The sequence below is a fragment of the Eumetopias jubatus genome, unplaced genomic scaffold, assembly GCF_037043125.1.
Source record: "Eumetopias jubatus isolate StellerSeaLion01/CBP00866 unplaced genomic scaffold, mEumJub1_p1.0 scaffold_4, whole genome shotgun sequence".
Classification (NCBI taxonomy): Eukaryota; Metazoa; Chordata; class Mammalia; order Carnivora; family Otariidae; genus Eumetopias; species Eumetopias jubatus.
In genome coordinates, this window is record NW_028274810.1 from 143,023,286 (window position 1) to 143,047,881 (window position 24,596).

Here is a 24,596-nt window from a genome sequence, read left to right on the forward strand (position 1 = left end):
TCTTGCAGAATAGGGGCTCCATCTTATTTATCTATTATTCATCATGTAGCTTTCCTTCCCCATTTCAGGGTCCATCCGAACTGGAATCTAGTCAAAATACTTTATTTGGTTAAAATAAGGTGTAAGACAACTCCATTTGCAGATGAAAGAACACAGGATGATTTCATGTTATTTGACTGCTGTTTCTGGATTTCTGACACATGGGTTTCTTTTCTCTGCTCTAATTAGTCTGAAGCTTTTTAAATTTGCCAGATACTTTCTGTTGTGGTTACTTCTGGGCACTAAGTTGTTAGGAATTAATCCAAATTGAAAGAGGAGAAACTAGAATTTAAAGACTTTGATTAGGTTTGCTCGTCTCTGTTAGTTTTCATTCTGTCTTGCTAGACATTCCTCAACAAATTATATTTTACGCTTTGGAGGTAGAAGTGTCTCCATGACTACAACATCCAGAATCTTTTAGTTATTTTTACAATTGTTATTAGGAATAAAGATGCAAACGTAAATTACGCTCTATTTAACTCCACTGAATTATAACTGGCAGTTGCTTTTTTTCATGGATAAAAGAATTATGTTTATGTGTGTGTGTGTGTGTATGAATATATTTTTTTACAAATTATGATATTCTTAGCCAGGATTATTAAGAAAACCAAAAAAGTTAACATATTCTAGAAACATTTTAGGAGGAAATCTGTTTATAATGGCACAATAAAATCAGAAACTTTTTTTATATTCCATGAGCAGAAATGAGGGAGTTAAGTTTTGTAGTTATGGTAGCCAAAAAATGCCATTGTTTGATGGAAATTACCCTTTTTTTTTTCCTTTAGAAACATCTAGAGAATTTACAGTTCTAATTTGGAAATAAATACTATCTATGGTCATAAATCATGTGCTGGAGACTCTAACGGGCTTATTGGGTGACTATTTGGTCAAAGGTTCAAGCAGCCTTTGAAAGCAGAATCCTGCCTGCCCCTCCCTGCTTCTGGGGCCTGCTGTCCCCTTGAATGAACAGAAACAATCATGGAGTCCGTTATTTTGTCAATAGGACTGCTTTAATAAGTGCTTTTTGCCAGGTCTTGTGAAGAGCATTGTCTCCTTTGGCTTTGATCTTGTCTTGGCCACTCAGAAAAGCTCTGTCCCAGGGACATGTGGATGCTGGGAAGTCAGGGTGGAATTCTGGGCCCTTCTCTTCCATGAAGTTGGTATCCCAGGACGGCTGGGTAGTTCTTTCTTTTTTTCTTCAATTTTTTTTTTCTTTCTTTCTTAACTTGTTTCTTTATTTCTTGTGGTAAAATATACATGACATCGATTTTATCATTTTAACCACTTTTAGGTGCACAATTCAGTGGCATTAAGTACATTCACAATGTTGTGTAACCATTACCACAGTCCATCTCCAGAACTTTCTCATCACCTCAAACAGAAACTTACACAGTAAGCACTAACTCCTTGTTCACTCCGTTTCTCCTAGCCCTGGTAGCCTCTCTTCTACTTTCTGTCTCTCTGAACTTGACCATTCATGTAATATTTGTCCTTTTATGGCTGGCTTATTTCACTCAGCATAATATTTTCAAGGTTCATCCATGGTGTATAGCCTGTATCAGAATTTCATTCTTTATTAAGACTGAATAATATTCCATGGTGTGTATATACCACATTTTGTTTATCCATTGATCTGTTGCTTTGTTGCCACCTTAGCTATGTGTGGTTTTTAACAGAGCATAAAAGCACATAATGACACTCTGGCCATTTCTGCATTTGAATCCATTTTTTATTTGAAAAAAAAAAAAAAAATGAAAGAAAGAAACCCAGTCTGCCTTCCCTGCTGAAAAAGAGAGCCTGCTTTATGGAAGGATATCATCTGTACAGTTCAAATTTCCCAGGGCCAAATGCAAACACCTCCCAGAAAAGGCAGCCCTGCCTCATTACCTGGCAAAAGATGAGATGCAAGGCTGCTCACTTCCCTCCATCCACACCTAGGCAGGAAGGGTGACGTTCTGACGGAAAGCTCCAGCTGAGCGCTCTCGGGTAGCTAACACAGGAAAGGGAATTTTTAAAAAGGGAGTGGAAGCATCCCTGTCTCTAGAATGGGAACATCTTAGAGGAGGATTGCATATCACCTTTGTTAGGAGAGTGAAGCTTCTTTTCGGTGTGTGTGGGCTACCATTTTATCCCCCGAGGTAGTAGTTAGTTGATGTTGTACCAAGACCGGGAAATCTCCAAATCCCGCTCTGCCCGTCCGCTCCTCTTTCCACTGGGAAATATAAAGATACAGACCTCAGGAAATCAAAGCACTTCTTATCATTAGCCGGCCAACCAGGGCAGACCTCTCCACGGAGCAGGTTGGAGTGGATGATTTAGGCTCGAGGCCCACGCGAGGCGTCCACCCTCTCAACTCAAATTTCAGCATTACCACCATCCCGCGGCTAAGCTGGAGAGGAGAGAGTCACTGTACTACCTGTAAGCAGAAGGAATGGGGGAGAGAGTGCCAGAGATTTCTGCTTCTCTCTAGAGCCAGGTGAAAGCCAGAAGCAGAGGGAATGTACTGGACTTGAACAAACTGTAATCCTTGCTTTTGGCAAATCTGTAACCTGGAAACTTACCCAGGGACATGAGTGCTTCCTGAGGAGTGGCCCGAATAGAGGCAGAGGGAGGGCACACCCTTCTCCTTCCCCATGTACGTAAAGGCATCTTAGGTATGTTTCCGTCATAACAGCCACATGTACCCCACACACTCATGATCACTATTTGGCAGGTGGCAAGACTGAGGAGCTGAGAGTAGCCTGCCATATTCTCGAGTGGCAGAGCCGGATTTGGACCCTGATCTGTTGGACACCGTGGCCTATGATCTAATAGTTATTCCATAATATTCCTGCTGACAAGCTTGAGGTCCACAAGGCCCTACAACACTTGCCTCAGTTGGTCCTCTTGTTAATCCTGTTCCGCAAATAGATGGGGATTTCTGCGACAGGTCAGTTCTAGTAATAAGGCTTGGTTCTTTTGGGAAGCATTTGTGCTCATGGAGACCATCCATTCTGCTGAGCCATTCATAAGGCTTAATTTAGAAACAATTGAAGTGATTATAACAAGAAAATTGTTTTAAAAGAAAAAGACAAATGATCTTATTTCTGGATAATGTAATATTTTCAGGGCTTCTTTCTAATCAACAGTCAAAAGCCTGGTTAAAAATAAATGTCAGAGGGCAAAGCAGCAGCTTTGAAAAGTTGGGTGGTTTTTTTTTTTTTTTTAGATTTATTTTTTTATTTAAGTAATCTCCACACCCAACGTGGGGCTCGAACTCACGACCCTGAGATCAGGAGTCACAAGCTCCACCAACTGAGCCAGCCAGGCGCCCTGGAAGTTTTACTGAGGAGACCATAAAAGTACGTGGAGTTCAACCCACAGAGCTGACAGGATGCTCACAGTTACACTGATGCCTGGCATACGAACACGCGCGCACACACACGTGCACACACTCCAGGGTGAAGGGAGCAAAGGAGACCACACGCACATTACACAGTGATTATACTGTGGCACCAGGAAATCTCACACGCCCCCTCCAGGTGGCAGGAGCCCTCAGGCCTCCTAGAGCCTTGGTCACCCTCACCCACCTATCCCAGGGTGCTGCACGGACAGTGTTATCTTCTGTGTGTGCTAAGACATATAAAAGGCCAGGAAACACTGGAATAGGAATACATGGTAAATAAAAATTCTCACAGGTAGTTTCCCGACCAAGCCTGACCTGAACAATGGAGATATATGGTAGATAAACTAATGAAACAGGATCCCTGCTCGGCCTGAAACTCTGATTGTAGATTTCTTTAAACCTTGACAGGAGGAAGCTTTAAAAAAAAAAAAAAGGTCTCTTAAAAATCTGCAAACACTATCTGTCTTGCTAGAGATGGAGACCTCTGTATTACTTTGGGGCTATTTCTTTGACTATGAAAAACATCCAAGTGAACTTTGAATTATGCAAATGTGAAGCCATGAGTCTTTTTGGAAATGGAGATGTTTAACATGCTGTAGTTTCAAGAAACTAAAAATGTTTTCTCTCTCTCTCTCTCTCTCTCTCTCTTTTTTTGCTTTGGAAAGGGGTAGGGGTGAGGGATGTTCTGGTGAGACAGAGCTGGGGTTTCTGTCTAGGTCTCTCCAAAAAGACCATCCTCCCAACTACCACGCTGTGTTGCCCCCGGTGGTGAACACCGGTGGAAGGGGGATGTCAGAAAGAAGCCTGGATGGATGCAGGGGGATTGGGCTGGAGTCCTTGAGGAGGATCATGAGGACCCTGAATGCCAAACATGGTGGGAGCTGAGGAGGGAGAAAGGGGAGATAGAAACGGGGTGATGGCCCAAGGACTAAGCCTTGATCGGTCTTCGAGGCTTCCACCAACAAATTGTTTTCTACCTGGAAGTCACACGGGGGACGTCCTCTAAGTCAGTGCCATGTGCTCTATATATCTCAGGGCTTTTCCACCTTCTCTCAGGAGGTAAGTGAGGGTACACGCTCCAAGACTCTAAGCCACGTCTGTGATTTCCTGTCCAACACCGTGGCCCAGGGGAATCCTTTTCCCCCTACTGTTGTTATTCCAAGTCCTGGGGGGGGGGGAGGTGGCGGGGGGGAATCTTCATTCACCACATTTGCAGTTCCTACCCAAGCAGAGAGGAACAGGTTTTACCCAAAATTTGGTCGTGAGATGCTATATTCAGAGCTATCCTGCAAGCTTCATCCTTAGGGTGTTTTTACAATTCAAATCTGATATCATGTCCTCATAAATCTATAAAGAGAATAGTTTATTGTCATCATTTCTTCTGGCGTCTGGGACTAATGAAAACAGGCTCAGGATCTGTAGCATCACTCACAGCTCTGTGTTTTTTGAGGGAGTCTGAGGACTGAGGGGCAGGGAAGGTTCAAGAGAAAAGCATCACTTTCTCTTTGTACTCACCTGGTGCACTGCCTTGTTCTCTTGTGACTGTGAAGCCACCTGAACCTTTTCTAATGAGTAGGCTTATAGGCAAAATCCCATCATTCTAACGACCCCTGAACCCAGTGTCACAGTGAAAATGGCTCCTACCCACAGTGCTTCCTGGGTAACGCATCACTGGCTTGCCTAGATTATGCTCCTTGAGTGTAGAGACTATGTCTGTGATGTGAAACAGTGGTGTTCTCGGGCTGACCAGCCGACCTGTCTGCCCTGCATGCCATCCCATTTGAATCCGTCTGTGCTTTGAATCCACTATAATATCTTGCACCGCTCTAGATACACAACACATGCTTAGGAAATTCTTGTGAAATCATTCAAAGGGAAATGGCATCTCCTGGAATGAAGACATTGCTCTAAGCTTCTGTATACTCCAGCACATAGCTCTCAATTTCACTCCAGGAATGGTGTTTGTTCTAACTTTCCAATCCTATTATTTGATCTATTGCAGACAGATTTAAACGTTTAAAGGGACACCTTCTAATGCATATGGAAAGCCCTGTGATTTAAAGGAAAGAAATGATTTCAAGTACATGCATACTATGGTTAAAATTCAGATTTTTAAATGTTTATTTTTGGCTTTTAGGTAAAAATGAATCCAATTCAGTTTTGATCACTGAAGCGTGTCAATTCTGTTGCTCTCACTGAGCTTCTATATTCTTGTATTAATTATTTTCTGCCCGATTTTTTGCATAATTTTCTTACAATGGAAAATGCTGCTCTTAAAGAAAGAAGTGATTGACTCAGAGGATTGGGATAATATTCTGTTATCATTTCATACTTTGTTGTATATCATAATTCATTAATGAAGGGAAAGAGAGTCTTGGCAAATTTATCTTCACTACTATTCAAATAGAATAGTGCAATATTTACTTATTGCTTTTTTCTTCAGTGAAACTATTTGGATACATTTCAGATTTTCATTATTTTTTTACGATAGTCATTTTTGCTCCAACTGTATCCATAAAGTCCAGGTTTTACTCTTGGGGTAAGCGTACTTGAATCTTTGGATCTGCCGTCAATGAGAAAGATTTAGGTTGTCAGTTCCAGTCACTTATAATATGATTATAATGGTGCTTCTGAGTACACACTGTATGCGTGTTTCATAAATGTAAGGTGTTTACTAGTTACACATGATACATGCGCAGTGAAAGTCTCCTCTCCTTAGTTCATGTCTGCAGCTCCACACTGGGGCATATTTGCTGATACCATAACGACTAGGTTATGTGTACTAATAAGCCCTTGGGAACTGTGAGATTAAATAGAAAAGGCCAGAAGTCCCCTTATTCAGGAAGAGGCAGGATGTAATTTTCTTTACAGTTTCTTCTAATGAAGTTGGTACATTCTGTGGCTCGGCAGCATGGGTGCCTTGAGTGGGATCCTGTGTGTGTGCCCAGCGACACGGAATGCAGGACGCCTCCTTGGCTTGTCCCTGCCACATTGCAGGGGGTAGAGACCACCCGATATTTCTCCAGCTGACCCTAACCTGGTTAGTGAGATGCCAGGAAATCGCTACCATGTTTGCTAGGGTTCGCTGTAACATAAGAAAAAGAAAAGATAAGGCAGCTCAATAGAAATGAACTGCTCCCACTGGAATTTAGAAGGAGTAGGAAAAGGCGAAAGATTTATGCGATCTGAAGAGAAACCAGAGTAGGAACAATGTTAGGTGGTTCCTGCTGGGAAGGGGGTAGGCGGGTGTAACAGAATGGTAAGTGAATACACCCACCTAGGCACACACGGTCTTAAAAGGAGGTGATTGCCTGTGTAGACACAAACCATATACAGAGTTGTACACCATCTCTTTTAGAGATGGTGGGGAATCCTTTGTTTAGATTTTTTGTATTTTATTCACTTTGCAGATGTATTTTCACCTTCTCTCTTTTCAGATTAAGCTTCCATTTGCAATTTTTCTTGACAAGAAGTGGAAATAATAACGAGCATGTAAATAGCTAGACAGGAAGGCTCTCTTTAAGCACACAACCATACACACATCCTCAGACACTTGGCAACATCCCCCCTGAGGCTCTGCTCTGTTTTTCACTGTGAGGCACTGCTCAGTGGGTAAAGTACAAAGATCTGTGTTCTCTTCCACCTTTGACATTAGTAGCCATGTAACCTTGGGAAAACCTTTAAATCTTCACCTTCAGTTTCTTTAATACGGGGACAATTTATCTGCCCTTCCTTTTCTCACAATATTTCCAAGGACCTACTGAAATAGGATATGTGAAAGCCCTGTAAACGCATGCAAGAAGAGATTACGCTTTATTTCAGTTTGCGGCATCGGGCAGCTACACAGTGCCCAGCACACGATTGAGTTTCAGGAAGTGTTAGCGGTAAGGGGCAGTGGGTTTATAGATGGGCTCTACATGATTCTGAAAACATTGTCCTCTGTTTTATTTAAAACTTGTATAATCTGTATGGTGATGTTAGGAGCAAAGAGAGAATAGGTTAAATTAGAATTGAGACCAACTTGAATTCATTCATTCAACAGATTCATTCAACAGTGATTCAAATTGAATTCATTCATTCATTCAGCAGATTTTTATTAAGCAACTGATGTATGCCAGGCCTTGTTCTAGGCACTGAGGTTAGAATAGTGACAAAACAGATCAAAATCTGTGACCTCATGAAGGCTCTCTTGTGGTTGGGGAAGATAGACAATAAAATTAAGGTGATAGTATATTATAAGTGTTAAGGCAATCAGCAAAGTAGAGCGAAGGGTGTTAAAATTTTTACTGGGAGGTAAGGGAGGGCGCCCTGAGAAGGGGACATTGGAGTAGATCTGAAGCAGGTGAGGAAGAAGGCATGAGGATATGGTGGGGGGTGGTAAGTCCCTAAGGGCCATACAACTAGTATGTCTTGTCACGAGGGTTGGATCTGAGGGCCCTCCGATTCCAACACCCATGTACTTAACCATTGTGCTTTGTCACCCCTCCTGTGAAAGGAGATCAGCCCCAAAGAGGGTCTGTTGTATTCTGGGGGACTTTGTCTTTTCCTTAGCTATCCTATAGTGACTATATTACCGTCCAAAAAATCCCTTGAGACCACTCGGTTTCCTAAGCAAAACAAGAGGTAAGGAGAAAGCCAAACCTAATACCATTCCTGATAAACTTTGGCCCTAGACAAAGAAGATACCAGCTCCCCACATATTCTTAGTAGAAGAAAGATTCACTGAGAAGTCCATACACAGTAGCTTTGGTCACTACCAACTGAAAAATCACCAGGAGTATTTGCCAACCACCTTGCTATTCACCTAGCATCAAAATGTATGAATATTCCAGTTGTCCTTACTTCATGGAATTCTTAAAAGTGACACAAGCAATGGTCAATGGGAAATAGGCTCAGCAGAAGGAAACCATCAGTTCTTGATCATCTTTGTCTGAGCCTGCTCTGATTCCGCCCAAACCCCACTTAGCCCTCCCCAGCCTCAGAACAGAAGACCAGAGAAAGAAACAGCCTCCTGCTCTCTATCTGCTGCTTCTCTAATGGGACCTCTTGCTTAATTTCAGGTTAGAATAATAACTTCCATGCAGGGAAAACACTCAGCCATGGGGGTCTGGCGGGAGCCCTCTCTGGGTACAAATCCACAAATATCTGTCACATTTTGGCAAATGATCCCAGGGAGGGGAGTCAGGTTGGAAGCTAACAGTTGTTCTCTTATTTTCTTCCCTCATGTGACTGTTTTGCTCTTGTTTTTCTAATTCTCCCTTAAAGCAAGGGGGAGAGTGTTCCCAAATCTGGAAGGCTCATCTTTGTAAACAATCCACTGAACCTTTATTTATTTAGATTAATAGTGGATGTGTACTGAGCACCTGTTGGATGCAAGACACGATGTTGAGCTTTTTTCCGGGTTCACTGGGACTCCTTTTCTCATTTAGTCCTTCAGACAGCCCTAGGAGAAGGTGTTATTATGCCTACTTTCTGAAGAAGAGTGAGACCAAGAGAGAGGTCAAATGACTTCCCCAAAAGGTCCCATAACACGATACTATAATAAAGACTTCAATTTCGTTTTTCTGCTGGCAAGTCCCATTCTGTTTCCACACACCCTGCTGGAGGATGCAAAAGGTGCAAGAGCTTAAAAGATGCAACTTCATAGTCTTCTTGTTAGCCTTCTCACCTAGACGTTTGTTGGATGGACAAACATTCATATTTCAGCCACGTTAGCCAGGGTAGAAAGTGATCGATCGGTATGTTCCAGCAGAAGCAGCCCTTCAAACACCACAGGTGATGGAGCAGGGTTGTGGAGGGGTGGGGGATGGGAAGGGTGCTTCTGATCCTGCATGACTTTGTCATAATAGGTAGCTTCTCTGAACCCCTTGTCCTTTGGGTAAAACCAAGGTATACTAGCCCTCTCACCAACTCTGTTACCAACATTGTGAAAATAAAATATTAATGAAAACTGCTTTGAGCTGCAACCAGAATCCAGATTCCCTTCCTTTTCCTATCCCATGTAGGATACTATTTTTTTTAATAAGAATATTCATGCAAAGCCAGGAAACAGTAGATGTTAAACACATGTTTCCTGAATAAATAAAAAAAAAAAAGAACTATGAACTATTCTCAGACTCTATGGAGGGGCTTGTAGCAATTAATTAAAGGCATCTGTGGCCCCAAGAGGATTTCTAAAAACAGGGAGTAGCACTCCTCTGGTACTGCCGGCTGCTGGTGAAGTGGTGAGGCCTGGATCCCCGTAGCTGACCTATTTGTCCTCCTCAGCCCATGATAGCTTACTGTTTTGCTTCATTGTCTTATCAAAACCCAAGGTAATAATTCCTCTCTTTTAAATGAGAGGATATTTAGTGCCTTTAGTTAAGTAGACATTTCCAGTGATCAGAATTCCACCGAAGTCGGCCATGGTAGGGTCTTAGCCTATGACAGCCCTGGAGGAGTGTTGAGGACTCCCAGAGGCCCCCCCTTTTTCCACCACTGACCTGGCCCCTGGCCCTGAGGCAACCCAGACAGGCAGGTCTGATGGCAATGGGACATCTGCAAGCCCTCAAATTAAGGCACTCCAACAGTTTCTGTCTTTGAGACAGCTCTGTAGTTTCTGCAGACCTGGAAGTCTGACCATTTAGTATGGCCCTTGGGCACTTACTAGGGCACGTGAAGCATACAATGTAGGTTCACCTCTAAGTGCTGGCCATCCAGGAGGTAGCGGTGGGGAGTCAGCCAATAGCTGGACGTGAAGTACCAGGGAGAGGAGTGGACCTGAATGAAGGTCAGGACGGAGCATCAAGAAACAGAGCACTTAGGGTGCTGTTTGGACAAAAGATCTCTTTAGGCCAAACCAAGAGAGAGGGGTCATTTCCATGCTCATGGTCATGAACTCTTGAAAGAGCAGGCTGAGTGTGCCCTCCTAGGTGCTAGAAAGAGTAAAGGCTACACTCTTCCGTGTGTGCCTGTAACACAGGCAGCCCAAGAGGGGCTGGGGTGGAATTCCCAATCCACTTCCGATGCTTCTTCAAGGCTAATCCTCGCTGGTGTGTAAACTCTTGCGAAACAGGGTTAGGATGTAAAGGCTCCAGAGGAAAATTGCTTGCTGAAGAATTTCTGCGGGATGGTCTAGAGATCATGGTACTTACCAAAGACATCAAGAAGCTCTTTGTAATATCTATTGCTCAGGGAATCCGGGAACCAGGACTAAGGTAAATGCCAAGTGAATAAAAAAAAAAGCAGAATCAACCTAAATGTCCATCAAGAGGGATTAGTTAAACAAATATCATGCAATGGAATGCCAAAAGGACTGTAATGCTCACATTAGTAACCACTCTGTCAGTTACCTGATTCAATGCTTGGCTCAAGGTTGGTGCTCAGTACTGTCCATTGAATCGATCAGTCGATGAAAATTCAGCAATTTAAAAAGATGAGATACATCCACATGTATAACATGGAAGAATACCCACAGCATACTTTTCGATGAAAATAAAGGTTAAAGAATAGGATAGTGTGGGGGGCGCCTGGATGGCTCAGTCGTTAAGCGTCCGCCTTCGGCTCAGGTCATGGTCCCAGGGTCCTGGGATCGAGCCCCGCATCGGGCTCCCTGCTCGGCGGGAAGCCTGCCTCTCCCTCTCCCACTCCCCCTGCTTGTATTCCCTCCCTCGCTGTGTCTCTCTCTGTCAAATAAATAAATAAAATAGTTTTTAAAAAAAGAATAGGATAGTGTGATCCCATTTGTGGGAGTGCACAGATTTCACTGATGTGCATTTAAATGTTTAAGAGGCTATATATAAATAAAACTGTCAGCAGTGGTTATCTTCTATAGAGTCATATTGGATCACGGCGAGTGTTCATGTTCTAATTTCTATATCCCCTTATTACTTACAGTTTTTACAATAATGATGTATTACTTTGGTAAAGAGCAAAACCAAAAATGATATTTCCATTTTGGGGAGGGGGTTGTTGTTCGATAATGTTCTGTTCAGATTCTATCAGAAATATGTGTTATTCAGTAATAATGGAAAATAGAACTTAGACAAGAGCCCAAGACCAGGCCCTCTGCAATCTGAAATGCAGAGTCTATAGAACTAGAGCCCAGATCATTCAGAGACTGTAAGGCCTGCTCACCTGGAGAAGACCAGCTATGTCTCCTGGGCTTTCTCACACAGCCTGCGGAAGGCAGCAAGAAGAAGGCTGTCTCTGGTGAGCCTCCAGCTCACTGCATTTGTGTAGGCGTTCAGTTCTCATCTCAAACCCTGTCACCAAGGAGAGCGAGCACCAGGCGTGTGACCAGACGTCAGTCACAGGTGTGGGGTCGGCCTGCCCAGCCTCATGGGGAAAAAGGCCTCCCTGCATGCAGTGGCCTTGGGACAGGCCTGGAAGGTGACGATTCTCCAGGCAATGTCGGCAAAGCCACCTTTGTGAGGCACAGGAAGTGGTAGGAAATAGGTCTCAGCGACTCTTACCAGAGGCCAGAGGAGAGAATATTCTTTGGGCAACATGAAAGGAAGTTAGTGAAATTGTTATATGACTTCAGTTCTCCCTCTTTAATATTTTAATTCTTCCTCGTATGCACCACCGTTTTATTTCCTAATTTGTCCACTATATATAAATATATCAGTTTATATATAGGTTCTCCTTTTAAACTCCCACTAAGAGACAAGATCCATTGAAGAGAAATTTCTGGAGCAGTGTGCTCTTCAGATTTTCCTGTAGTCCTTCCCCCCCCGCTGCCCCACCATGAAAAATCAGGGACAACTGACCTAGAAATGAATTTGATGGATTTTAGCCACCTACAAAATTCAGATGTCTGCAATATCTGATGCCACAGTAAATGAACACTTGTTCCCATGGATCTGTAATTCTTATCATTTCCTTCCTTATATTGTAGGAAACTTTTTCTGGTTATGTTTTCATAATGTAGACATTCCATCGGTCAAAAATTCAGAGCAACTCTTAGAGGACAATGTCACATATCCCAGATAGGCGCACATTTCAATCAACCTGGTCTCTTTCTGGAATCACTGTGGGGTCTATGTTCCTTGTTGCGGCTCCACCTGCCTGCAGCTGCTAGCATCTTGCAAATTCCATTTTAGGAGCCCTCGATGCAGTTTGCATTGAGACTTTACTGAAGTTAGCCAAGCTTTCCAGAGTAAGTTGGACTTTTCCCCGGAAAATCTCACTGTGGGCTCTCAAGAATGAACTCATGGAGTTTGTGGAACCGGATAAGGAATCACAGGTCCAAGATACAAAGAAGGGAGCACCTGTCTTCCAAAGGAGTATCCACCACTCACCATTTCCTTTCCCTGGGGCATCATTTTGGGAGCTATTCCTTTTTCTCTTCATTTTAAATGGAAAGTTGACTTTATGTTTTAGATTCCTGGTCATAGTTCTTTGCTGGTGCCTTCTCATCCTGTACATATTTCGTTTCTCATCTGTAGTCAATATTAACCCCAGATTTATGTTTTGGACCCTGGGAGACTGGATATGACCCAGAATAAGTTGCAAATTCCACACTGCCCATCCCAGACTAAATTACTCAATAACAGAATGCCGATGTCTCACAGAGTTGAGGTGCTTTTCACTTAATGAAATGCAGCACAGATTCAGCTAAAAGTAATATATATAGTTATATAAATAGTTATACATTTATAAGATATAGGAAATACCTTTTATATATATTTAGTAAACATTTCTATATATCTTATATATATTTAAGATTTATATATAGGCATATAAACTAAAGGGTTGAGATATATTTACTACTTAAAAGTCTTGTTCAAGGCTCTAAAGCAAAGGCCCTGAGAGGTAAAAGATGGGCCATGTGGGAGGCCAGGGAACCAGGGGCGCAGGGGACTGAGAGATGAGTCAGAGGTGGCCTGGGACGGCTCACGCGGAACCCTGGAGGCCCAAAGGGGAAGTCTGGATTTTATTCTAAGTGTGTCGGAAGCCCTTCTAGAGCTTGAGGCAGAGGAGTGACATCGTCTGCTGTGTGTTTTTAAAAGGTCAATCTGGGGAGCCGTGGGGAAGAGACTGGGGCAGGGTGGAGGTGGGGAGAGGGGGGCATCAGGATGTCCCCCCAGTGGAGAGAGTGATCGGAATCCGGGGATGGAGATGGTGGCAGTTTGGACCGAGGTGGTAATGATGGAGATGCTGAAAAGTCAATGGATTTGAGACAGATTTGGGGACAAAAGTGAAAGGAATGACAGAGGAGTCCTAGGGCTTTGGCGTGGGCGACAGGATGGCAGATGGCATCCTCCACAGATGCGGGGCAGGTGTGGGGAGCACTCAGGGAGGGAGCCAAGAGCCAGTTCCTTCTTCTGTTCTGCACTGATGCTTTGCAGGCGCTCCCTGAGCTGGGCACGGAGGACACAGTAGGGAAGCGGGCAGAGTCAGCCTTGTGTCTTCCTGCCGCCTCGCGGGCCTCCTTCTCGTTCTCCCTTACCGGCTCCTTCTCCTCCCTCCAAGTCTACGTGTCAGAACAGATAAGGGCTCACCATCCCCTTTTCTCCTTTACCCACCACCACTGACTTGGGGCTCTCATCTAGTCTTTGGCTATAAATATCGTCTGTATGCTGATGACTCCTGAATGTATTCTCTCCCTGGACCTCTTCCTCTAACTCCAGACGTTGCCCATCTAGCTACCTACTTGACATCCCAGTGGAGAGAGGGATCCGGAATCCAGGGATGGTCATCTCAGAATGAATACCTGCACAGAAGCACCACTAGCCATGCCCCTGCGTCGCCCCAAAGCCCTGCCTCTGCATTTTTCCCATTTCAGGGTCAACTTCATCCTTATAGTTGCTTAGGCCAGAACCTTGGAGTTATGCTGGACCAGTCTCTTTGTTCACGAACCATCATCCAATCCTGTGGACTCTCCCTTTAAGCTGTGTCTAGAGTCCAGGGCCCCTCTCACCTTCTCTGCTTGCTGCCAGCCTGGTCCCGGTGCCCTTGGCTCGTGTCTGAGTCCTTGCCACGGCTTCCCAGCTGTCTCCCTGCCTCTGCGCTACCCTCGTTTGGTTTACTCTCAAAGCGGCAGCCAGAGAGTTCCTGGTAGAATATAACCCAAAATCCTGCAACGGCTCCGTCTCCCTTGGAGTGGAAGCCACTGCCCTTAGCGTCTCCTACAGGTCCCATGTCACCCGGCCCTCGTTACTGTTCTGGTTTCATCCGCTTTCCTCCTCGCCCTCTGCCCCAGCCACATCCCTGACCCCCTAAGCCCGCTCCCCATCTAGACCTTTCCTCCCCGCCCTCCGCCCCAGCCACATCCCTGACCCCCTAAGCCCGCTCCCCATCTAGACCCCTTTCTCTGCCTGGAATAGCCTTCGCCCAGTCATCTCCATGGCTCCCTCCTTCCCCTCCTCTCCTCCTTTGACAGTGTCACTTTCTTAATGGGGCCTTCCCTGGCTTCTTAGCTAACATTTTGACACCCACCCAGCCACTCCTGGCATTCCCCAACCCCCTTCCTTCTTTACTTTTCTCCGTGGAACAACTCTCTCCAACATTTCCCTTATTTATTTATCGTATATCTCTTGCTACTAGACTGTCAGCTCCATGAGAACTAGGGTTTTGTCTGTTCCCTGATGAATTCCCGGTGCGAGAGCCATGCCTCCCTCCTAGGAGACACTTCGCACCTACTTGTGAAATGAATGAGTGCTAATAGGAGGTTGTCTTCTCTCTGCTAACTGCTTCTTTCTGACTTTTTATGGAGCTGTCGTCTTAACTTCCGTCAGTGCTTTGTCCACGGGGTTAGTAGGACGTAGTGGCAAAACCAGCGGACAGCCTAGTGCCAACGGAACTTACCGTTTGGCTGCCTCATTCCCAAGCTGTGTGACTTGGGATAAGTTGCTTGGCCTGAGATTTCATTTCTTTGCTTACAAAACGGAGGAAGCTGTCCTATCACTCAGGGTTGCCGTGAAGTCTCAATAGAATAATGGATGAAGGGCCATCAAGGACAAGATGTGGTTTTCATTTACCGCAGCGTCTGGCCTAGCCTCAGCGCCAGAGTTTTATGCACATGACTGTCTCATTTAATTCTCACATCAAATCAGTGAGATACAGACTCGCACCGCTGAACTCATTTTATAGATAACAAAACCTAGGCGCACCAAAAAGTTCAGCGAATTACTTAATACCCAAGCACTAGTCAGCAATTCAGCCAGGCTTTGAAACCAAGCTTTATTCCATGGCCTGAGTTTTTCCCCACTATGTTCTACTAGCACAAAGTTAATGTTTTAATAACCCAATGGAGTAATGAAAAGGATTTGACCTGACGTGCAACTTTTGTCTCCAGACGATTTTTTTTCTGGACTGCTAATGAACACAGCATTTCCCTGATGGTATTTTTATCCCCTCTTCAACTCAAACAGGCAGAAATGCCTGTCTTCCAATAGAAAAAGGTATTGTCAGGCATTCCTATGTCTTTCCCCTCCTCCCCCCAGGGAAAGAAACGCTATCGTATGTCCCCTGAGATTTCTGTTGTACAGTCTAACCAAGTCCAGATGGTTTTCTCAAGTTCAGACATCATACTTGGTAAAGTATTTGTAATTATCTATGGAAACACATTCTGGACTCAGTTCCAAACACGGCTTCCCAAATCACTTATTCCATGCTCCTCTGCCTTGTTTGTGTTATGGCCTTTCTGTGCTAATGAATTTGTAAATGTGGTTTAATTACTGTTTACTGAAAAATAGCTACACGCAGATCAGTCTCAGTGGGAGACTTAGCCAAAATGTTGAGGCAATTTGTTTCTAGTGCAAAAACAGCTAATAAGTGAGAAGCACTTTTTAGACGTTGGGAAAGGAACTTTAAGTTTGGTTTTGAAGAGACAGTGTTGTATAGACCCAGAAAAAAGAAATCATTCTTTAAGAGAGTAGATCTAAATATCAAAATGATATTTTTTTCCTAAGGCTGGGCACATGGTGATTTGCACAGAACCAAAGTATAGGGATGGTGACTTGATTGAACGCCACACCAAAGAGCTGTACTTTAAAGAGCCCCCAAAAAGGAAAACCCGAAATTACTTGTAAATTTCATAAAAATGTTCCAGAGCTCTGAAAAGCCGTGTATTATGTATTACCTCATGTTTCTGAATTCTTGCCTCAGGCAAATTGCCAACTTAACAACTAAATGACAGTTTTGAAATTGTAACACAGACCAGCCTCTCTAACTTTGCTTCTCTCCCTTCAGAAAAAAAAGGGACACATGAGGGAAATGAAAGTTATTGGAAGGTTCAATTTATAAATTGTGCTTCATTTGGAGCTGTAGTTTAGTCTTGCTCTTGGATAAAATGGTGTTTGCCTGATTCTACGTGAAGAGGGGCCTTCCTGCCCCTGCAGCTGTTGGTCCTGCTAATAGGACCTGTGCTGTCCTCTCTCGACCCTTTCGGAGAGTCCCCGTCTAGGAAGGGGGGCGGTTTGCGGAGCCCGTTCTGCCTCCAGTGCAAAACTCAGAAAACAAAATCAGTCACCTTGCCAATTACTAAGATTGCTTGGCATTTCTTGAACTAGGGATAAAATGCAAGAAGTTTGAGCAGGGTGAGATGCAAACACCGCCCTCTAGGAATTTATTTTTAGTGGGGGCAAAGGACAGGCAATTCAATATAAGAGAACCCCAACAGCGGGGGGGGGCGGAGTGGGGTGGGGGGCGCGACCAGGTAAAGGGGGTCAAAGGTACAAACTTCTAGTTATAAGATAAATAAATCCTACGGCTATGATGCACAGCCAGGGCCTCATCGCTGTAGTGGAAAGACTCCTTTTCTGGGAAGATTATTACAGATTTCCGTGTTGTAATGATTCATCTGTCTATCGGTCATTCCTTTTTTCATTAACTTACCAAATGTTATTTATGGGGACCAGAGAGGGAAAAGTAGTCCCAATAGAGACTCCGTCTGAAGGGGCTGACCCTGCAGAAGGTGGGAGACAGACATTAACAAATAAACATCAGAAGAGAAAATCTCAAAGAAAACTGGGAATCATGATTAAAATGGGGATATGTGGTCTTTCACATAGTCTTTAATTTTCCAAGCTTTACTTTCAGGAATTTTTCCAATATAGGAAAAATGCAAAGTATAAGTGCAGAGCCCATTTATGAGAAGGGGCTGATCTTGACCGTGCTTAAATCATAAGACTTTGGAAATAGGAACGAAGCTCAGATATCAACCTCCTTCAGGAAGGCTTTCCTGATAGCAGCTACGCCCCCTTTTGGCTTGGGTATCCGCTCTATGCTCTCTCATCGTACCACATCCATTCCCTGGTAACCGTGAACTGAATATCTAGTGTACTGTCCCCTCACTGTCACCGCCATTTCTGAACTTAAACAGCTGGAGGCCCCTGAAGACGGAGGGGCCACATGTCACTCTTCTTTGAATCCACAGCACCAGACACATGCCTGGTGCCAGGTGCTCACTTACTTAAGGTGGAGGGCTCTGTGAATAGGAAGATGCTAATTCTAGGTTTTTTTTTCCCATCTAACAAAAGTTGCCTTTGTTCCCCCCCACACACTATGTTAAGTTTAAGAATAGGTAATAAAAGTGTATATATTCTTGTTTTTTGAAATGTAAATGTACTAAAAACATATGTTAATAGCATATTTAGATAAGCATGCATATAAAAAATCTGGAAGGATACACACCAAAATGCTAGCAGGGTTATCTCTAAGTGTTGAGATTTGAAATGTTGCTAACTTTTTTCTTTATGCGTCGCTGTGCTGTTTTACTATTTTACGATGGATGTGTACTACTGTTACAGTAAAATATGAGGTTAATTGTATTTAAAAAGGAAAGTTTGGCCTCTTCCACAGGCATGCGCGTAAGCGGTTTATGAAGCCTCATCTTTACCATCTGAACCCGATGCTGACAGTGAATTGACCTTGTGAATTTAAATAACCCATCTAGCTTGGTAGCATTTAATGGTATTAGATGGGTTTGTATTTTCCTTACTCATATCTGTTTCATAATATTCAGAAGGTACCCAAGCAGCACTTTCCTGGGAAATATTCTAGCAATAAAACATAAATTACCTCTTTTGTCTCTCTCTCTCTCTCTTCCAGTTCTCCTCCTTAAATTTTCTCCGCTAATACTTGGATTGGATGTTAGAGCCTCAGACGTCTTAATGTCAGGCTAGACTAGACCTCTTGCAAATAGATGAGACAGAACTAAGTAGCCAATTTCTCTGGCTCTGGCTCTGGCTCTCCCCCTCCCTCCTTTTCTCCCTCTTTCTTTTGTTACGAATCCCTTGTTTTTGCATGGCTCTGTATAGAAGAATTATCATTTTCTGGTCAGTGGTATTTCCGCTCGGCATCTTCTGACTGCCTGTCTTTCTATCATTTTGTTTGGCTGAGTTGGACAACCAGACAGTGCTGTGGACTAAAAAGAGTCTATTTCTTTTTCCCAAAGGAACAATCACAAATTATAAAGTGTGCCTCTAAAAAACAGGTCTAAAAACGAGCCGTCTTCTTTTCTCTCTGCAGCTGAATTCTCGCTGCCAGGATGGGGAAACAGAACAGCAAGCTTCGCCCAGAGGTCATGCAGGATTTGCTGGAAAGCACAGACTTTACAGAGCATGAGATCCAGGAATGGTATAAAGGCTTCTTGAGAGACTGCCCCAGTGGACATTTGTCAATGGAAGAGTTTAAGAAAATTTACGGGAACTTTTTCCCTTACGGGGATGCTTCCAAATTTGCAGAGCACGTCTTCCGCACCTTCGATGCCAATGGAGATGGGACAATAGACTTTAGAGAATTCATCATAGCCCTGAGCGTGACATCGAGGGGGAAGCTGGAGCAGAAGCTGAAATGGGCCTTCAGCATGTATGACCTGGATGGAAATGGCTACATCAGCAAGGCAGAAATGCTAGAGATTGTGCAGGTATGTAGCCCTAGCCCCTTACAAAGTGAAGGGCATGAGTCACAGGTAAGTATTGGCAGGTGCACCGTCCAGCTTGGGGCAGGTTGCCGACTGGTGCCCATCTAGTCTTTGATTCGGCCTACCCAGTGGTTTTGGAAGTGCTGAACCCATATTTCCAAACAGGAGGTTACACATAAAAACGCAGATTGGTTGGCATCTCTTGAAAACTCAAATCTGGCAACATTGGGCCCCCATTCTTGCTTGGCCTAAGTCACCCGATTGCCTTGTGGTGACCCCCACCCTACAGATGGATGTACACTCTTCAGCAAACCCTGCTCACGGTGGCCCCTCCATTCACCCATCCCGGTGACCTGCCCAGACCTCCAGCCTTTGGGGTTATATCCCCTGGAGTGGTGTGTAATGATCAATCTCTGACCTGGGGTTCAGACCCTGCTCCTTTCTGTCACCACCTCTGTGACTCTGACCAGCTTAATTCACCTAAGTGAGCCTCAGTGTCCTCATCTGTGAAATGGAACCATCATCCCATTCTGTGGGGTTAGTTTAAGATTAGATGTGACTGTCCATGTTCAGTGCCTAGCACAGTGCCAGCCACATAGAAAAGCTCATCATCACCACCATCATTAATTTACACCTTTCTAAAACTCTTAAATAAAGGCAGGGATCTCTGGGCTGGGTTCTGTCTCGTCAGAAATACAAACATTGTAGAATCACGTCCTCCATCATTTTAATAGGAAGCAGTCCATTTTATTTCCCCAAATCACTCACCCAGAGTAAATACCCTGAATAGAACAGGAGAAGGGGCTCTGGTATTGGCCATCTTTTCCCTGTCAGACCCGAAGGGAAAGTGGGGAAGGGGCATAAGGAGTCATAAGTGGTCATGGCACGTACAGCTTGATTGGCAGTGAGTGGGCCCGGGAGGAACTTAGAGGGACTGAGACACGGCTCCGGAGAGGATCGGGACCGCTGCAGCTGCGCGCAGTAAAAAGGACTAGGTGGGCGGGCTGGCCGTCACTCACCGTCTTGGCAGGCGAATGGGCACAAGAGGGAAGCAGCTGGAAGCAGACCGCAGACCAAGGGTGGGCATTCGGCTTCCTGGAGGGCCCATCTCAGAAGCCAGCACTCATTCCAGAGTGTCAGGGTTTCGAGATAGATCTGCAGCCCCCGGGAGGACAGGTGGGGGTGCTGGAAGAATCACAAGGAAACAGAGAGCAATCCACTGCTGGTGAGGTTGGGAGGGGAGTCAGGAGGGGCACTTGCTTTCAAGGAAAGAACCGGGGAGACCTGTCACAGAAGCTGAGGTCAGAGCCAAAAGAGACCCGCACGACTGCCCTGTCCTCCAGCCCTTGTAGCTGAGGCCTGTGGTCTGCTCCTGGGCCAGCGGGCCTGACCCCGCAGGGGCAGTGAGAGGGACAGGTGCACACGGAGCCGGGGGCGGAGCAGGAATCCAGTTGACCGCTGTACTAGCAAACTCTCCCAGATCTGCCAACTAGTTCTTTCCGCGGCCCGTCCTTCACCGGGAGCAGCGACTCTCTGAACGCAGTGTGTTAAATTAATCCCTCAGAGACAAGATCTTAAACAAGAATAAAGGATTTCTCCCCACCCCCAAGGATAAATGTATGAAAAATATAATGTCAATGGCAAAAATATGGGCAGTATAGAAAAATATAAAAGCAAACAGAAGAATTCTCCATAATCCCACTCCACCTACAAAGAGAAGCACTATTAATTTTATAATATTAGCAAATGATATCTTCTGGTCTAATTTCCATGCATTTGAAAATGTCTAATTGATTTCATAATGTATATGAAATTTTGTATCTTGCCATTTTCACTTAACATAATAATGCAAGCATTTCTCGTGTCATAAAAACTTTAAAAACGGTATTTTCATAGCTGCATAATAGTCATACAATATAATTTACTTTATCTTCCTCTATTGTTGGATATATAGGTTGTTTCCAGTTTTTATTAATGTACCTGACACTGTAATTTCTAAATACAAAATAACAGATAATTCTTGTGCATGAAACTTTTTCTATATTTAGGATTATTCCCTTAGAATGGATTCCCAGAAGTGCAATTACTGGGCCAAAGGGAAGGAGCATTGATTTCTGAGGTACTAGATGCTCTCTGCCAAACTCTTTTCCCAAATGAGCTCCCTGAATGAATGAAGGGTGTGCCGCGTCATTGCACTTTTCCGATTTTTCTTCATCTTTGCTAATTAAACAAAAATTTAAATTTCAAAGATGATTCATTTTAATTAGCTTTCTTTTGTCTCTCCTTTTTGGGGGGAGTGCTGCACTCTGACCCCGTGTCCTCTGCCTCACTGCAGAGAAAGGGGTGACTGTGTTCTCCTTTTGAAGAGAATGACTTCCTGATTGGGATCTAGGGAAAAAAAATTCCTGGTAGCCACTGTGTTATCTCCTGTTGAACATTTTTGTGCAGTTCTCCTGGCTGCCCCTGGTCAGGAGTTTGGTGGCCAGTATTGACGAAGATGTTGACCCCCAGTCAGGGAGAACCCTCCAGACCCCAGGGGCTTATGAACATCCAGCCATTCAGCTAAGCACCTGCTAAGTAGCTGGCACTGGGAATAGAGTGTGGGCAGGAATATAGACACTCTCCCTGGGCTGTGGAATTTGGTTTGCAAGGGCGGGTGGGGACGCGGCAGAGGATGTGCAGGAGGTGCTAGTAAGCACTTGCTGAGCCCTCGCGACCTCCTCTGATGCACATGGAATGTAGAAAGTGATCATCAAACGAAGGGCCATTCAGCCTCACAAGACATTTTCTCCACTTAAGTAGCTCAGTCCACTCGCAGGCCCACGGGAAGCTTCCAGGTCATCACGGGAAGGCCTGGGAGCCCCTCATAAATGCTTATCTACTCAGGGTTTTTTAGGAGCCTGCAAATGGAAGCCTTGAGTCTCCTTCATTGTTTTCTACAGCACCACACCCTGATGATTAATAGTCATGACCGTGGGGAGGAAACCCTGCAGCACCCTGAGGCAATTTCCAAATTGCCAATGAGATTAAATTAAATTTAGAAGCATTTTCCTATGAAGGGCTATGTTATTCTATTCTGCTACTCTGCAAACTGACAGTTCGTGGATTCTCATTCTTATGCTAATCCCCGGGTTGCCGTGACTCTGGATGGAACTGGGATGTGGAGGATATTACCAGACTTCCCATTCTATTTTTTTCCTCTTTTCTCTCCCCACTCCGAAAGTGACAGCCTGCACTCTAGGCCCTGTCCCTGTCCCAAGAAGCTGGGTACCTGTGTTCGGATTCTCTTTTTGGGGGGTGCAGGTTCTGACTGGTCGGCGCCATCAAGGAAGGACCTTCGCTGGGGATGCGTGTACTTCAAGGGAGTCACTGTCCATTGGGTTTCTGCTTTGTGTTTGGGTAAATACATGTTAAGGAGTGATGAGATGAAATCAAGCTGTGGGCCCCAGAATCATTCACAAATGACGGTTCTGTTTGTTAAAGTGAGTAAAACCTGCAGCTTGATTACAAGCACCAACGTATAAATTCTTGGCTAAACTTCTGCTCCTCCAAGACACCAGAAATTCAAGCAATTTAAATAAGATCTAATAAAATGCAAATTCCTGGGCGCCTGGGTGGCTCACTTGGTTAAGCAACTGCCTTCGGCTCAGGTCATGATCCTGGAGTCCCAGGATCGAGTCCCGCATCGGGCTCCCTGCTCAGCAGGGAGTCTGCTTCTCCCTCTGACCCTCCCCCCTCTCATGCTCTCTCTCTCTCTCTCATTCTCTCTCTCAAACAAATAAATAAAATCTTAAAAAAAAAAAATTAAAAAAAAATGCAAATTCCTGGTGTTCACCGACAGACACTAAAAACTGGTCAGGGTCCAAACAAGTTTATAATTAGGCTTGACAATGGAGTGTAGTAATCCACTAATTTTCTAGTTTTTCTTCTCTGATGTTGTTTCTTGTAGTTTAGCATTCGTATCCGCAGAATATTGTTTACGGTGACAAGCTTTGGTTTCTGTTGCAGACGTTAATGACACCCTGGGAGTTTCCTCTTGCTGATGTAACAGATTACCGTAAAATTAGTTGCTTAAAACAACACAAAGTTATTATCTTAACAGTTCTCCAGGTCAGAGGTCTGAAATCAGTTTTACTGGACTAAAATCAAGGTGTCCACAGGTTGCATCCCTTCGGGAGGCTTTAGGGGAAAATCTGTTTCCTTGCCTTTCCTGGTTTCTGGAAGCATTCCTTGGCTTGTAGCCCCCTTCCTCCATGTCCAAAGTCAGCAATAGTAGATTGCTTGAGTCCTTCTCACACCAGCATTTCTCTGGGTATCTCACTTTGCTTCTCACTTCCACTCAGAAAGACCCTTGTGATAACATTGGGACCAGCCCGTTAGGACAACCTCTCCCGATCGCAAGATCCTTAGCTTAATCCCATCTGCAAAGTCCCTTTTAGTATGTAAGGTAACATATTCACAGGTTCTGGGGGTAACAACATGCATATCTTTTGGGGGACTGTTATTCAGTCTACCACATATGCCAAAATGCAGTTATGTTCCTTTTTTTAAAAAAAATAATTTTGTGCTATATCATCTGGATGAACAAACAAAACCATATGCAGATTTATTTTTAGAGTCTTAAATGAACATTTTTACATTCACGTGTTTGTTTTCTTTTAAGTGACAAATTTAGGAACATGGTTTAGGCCCAGTATTTTATTATTGCATCAAAACTGCCTCTCAGGAGTCATAAGCCAGACAGATAACAGCTCTGACCTTTCCTCATGTTACAGCAGGTCCTCTCCTCCAGGTGGGGGCCACAAGAGCAGGGAGAAGCCTTCCTGCCCCACGCAGCAACCTGTGAGCCCAGCTGGAGACAGGTCTGCACGCCCACACCCAGCCCAGCACAGGGTCTGAGGAAGGGGCTGAGCGAGCAGGAAGGGGCATTGCTGATGTAGCCACGAGGGCTTGGATGCTCCCTGGGATGTTAGGGGCTCAGTAAATGTTGGCTACCATTATTCTATCACAGTTTCCAGAGCGAGGACAGGAGGTTTTCCTGCTAAATAAAGGGAGGTCGTTTCCCAAAGGACAAGGTAATAGAATCTTCTATTAAGTTTTAAGTTCAATTTACCTAGTCAACAAAATTTCACACAGAGGAGGGAGGTAACCCAATGAAACCCTCATTGGTTTCATTGGTGGAACTCACAGATATTCTGGATCAGATGACTTTAGGAGTTCCTGACCTACTTCACCTGTTACCTTTCCTATCAAATACCAGCCCATCTGGGAATAACTAAAACTTCGGGGCTACTCTGATGCTCACAGGACTCAGATAAAAGA

General features: G+C 44.4%; 1 protein-coding gene and 1 non-coding gene across 13 annotated transcripts in view; one reads left to right on the forward strand and one right to left on the reverse strand.

Annotated features, from left to right (window-relative positions):
- The window catches only part of NCALD (neurocalcin delta), a 369,810-nt gene that overhangs the window by 333,491 nt on the left and 11,723 nt on the right, over positions 1-24,596 (forward strand). For all 12 annotated transcript variants that reach the window (XM_088022775.1, XM_088022776.1, XM_088022777.1 and 9 more), the window contains one exon: positions 18,881-19,277. In XM_088022775.1, coding sequence (XP_087878901.1) covers positions 18,900-19,277 — 378 coding nt within the window. In that variant the 5' untranslated portion in view covers positions 18,881-18,899. The remainder of the gene's footprint in view (positions 1-18,880; positions 19,278-24,596) is intronic.
- TRNAR-CCU (transfer RNA arginine (anticodon CCU)) lies at positions 3,276-3,348 on the reverse strand. The gene has a single exon. It is a non-coding gene; the product is annotated as a tRNA-Arg (tRNA).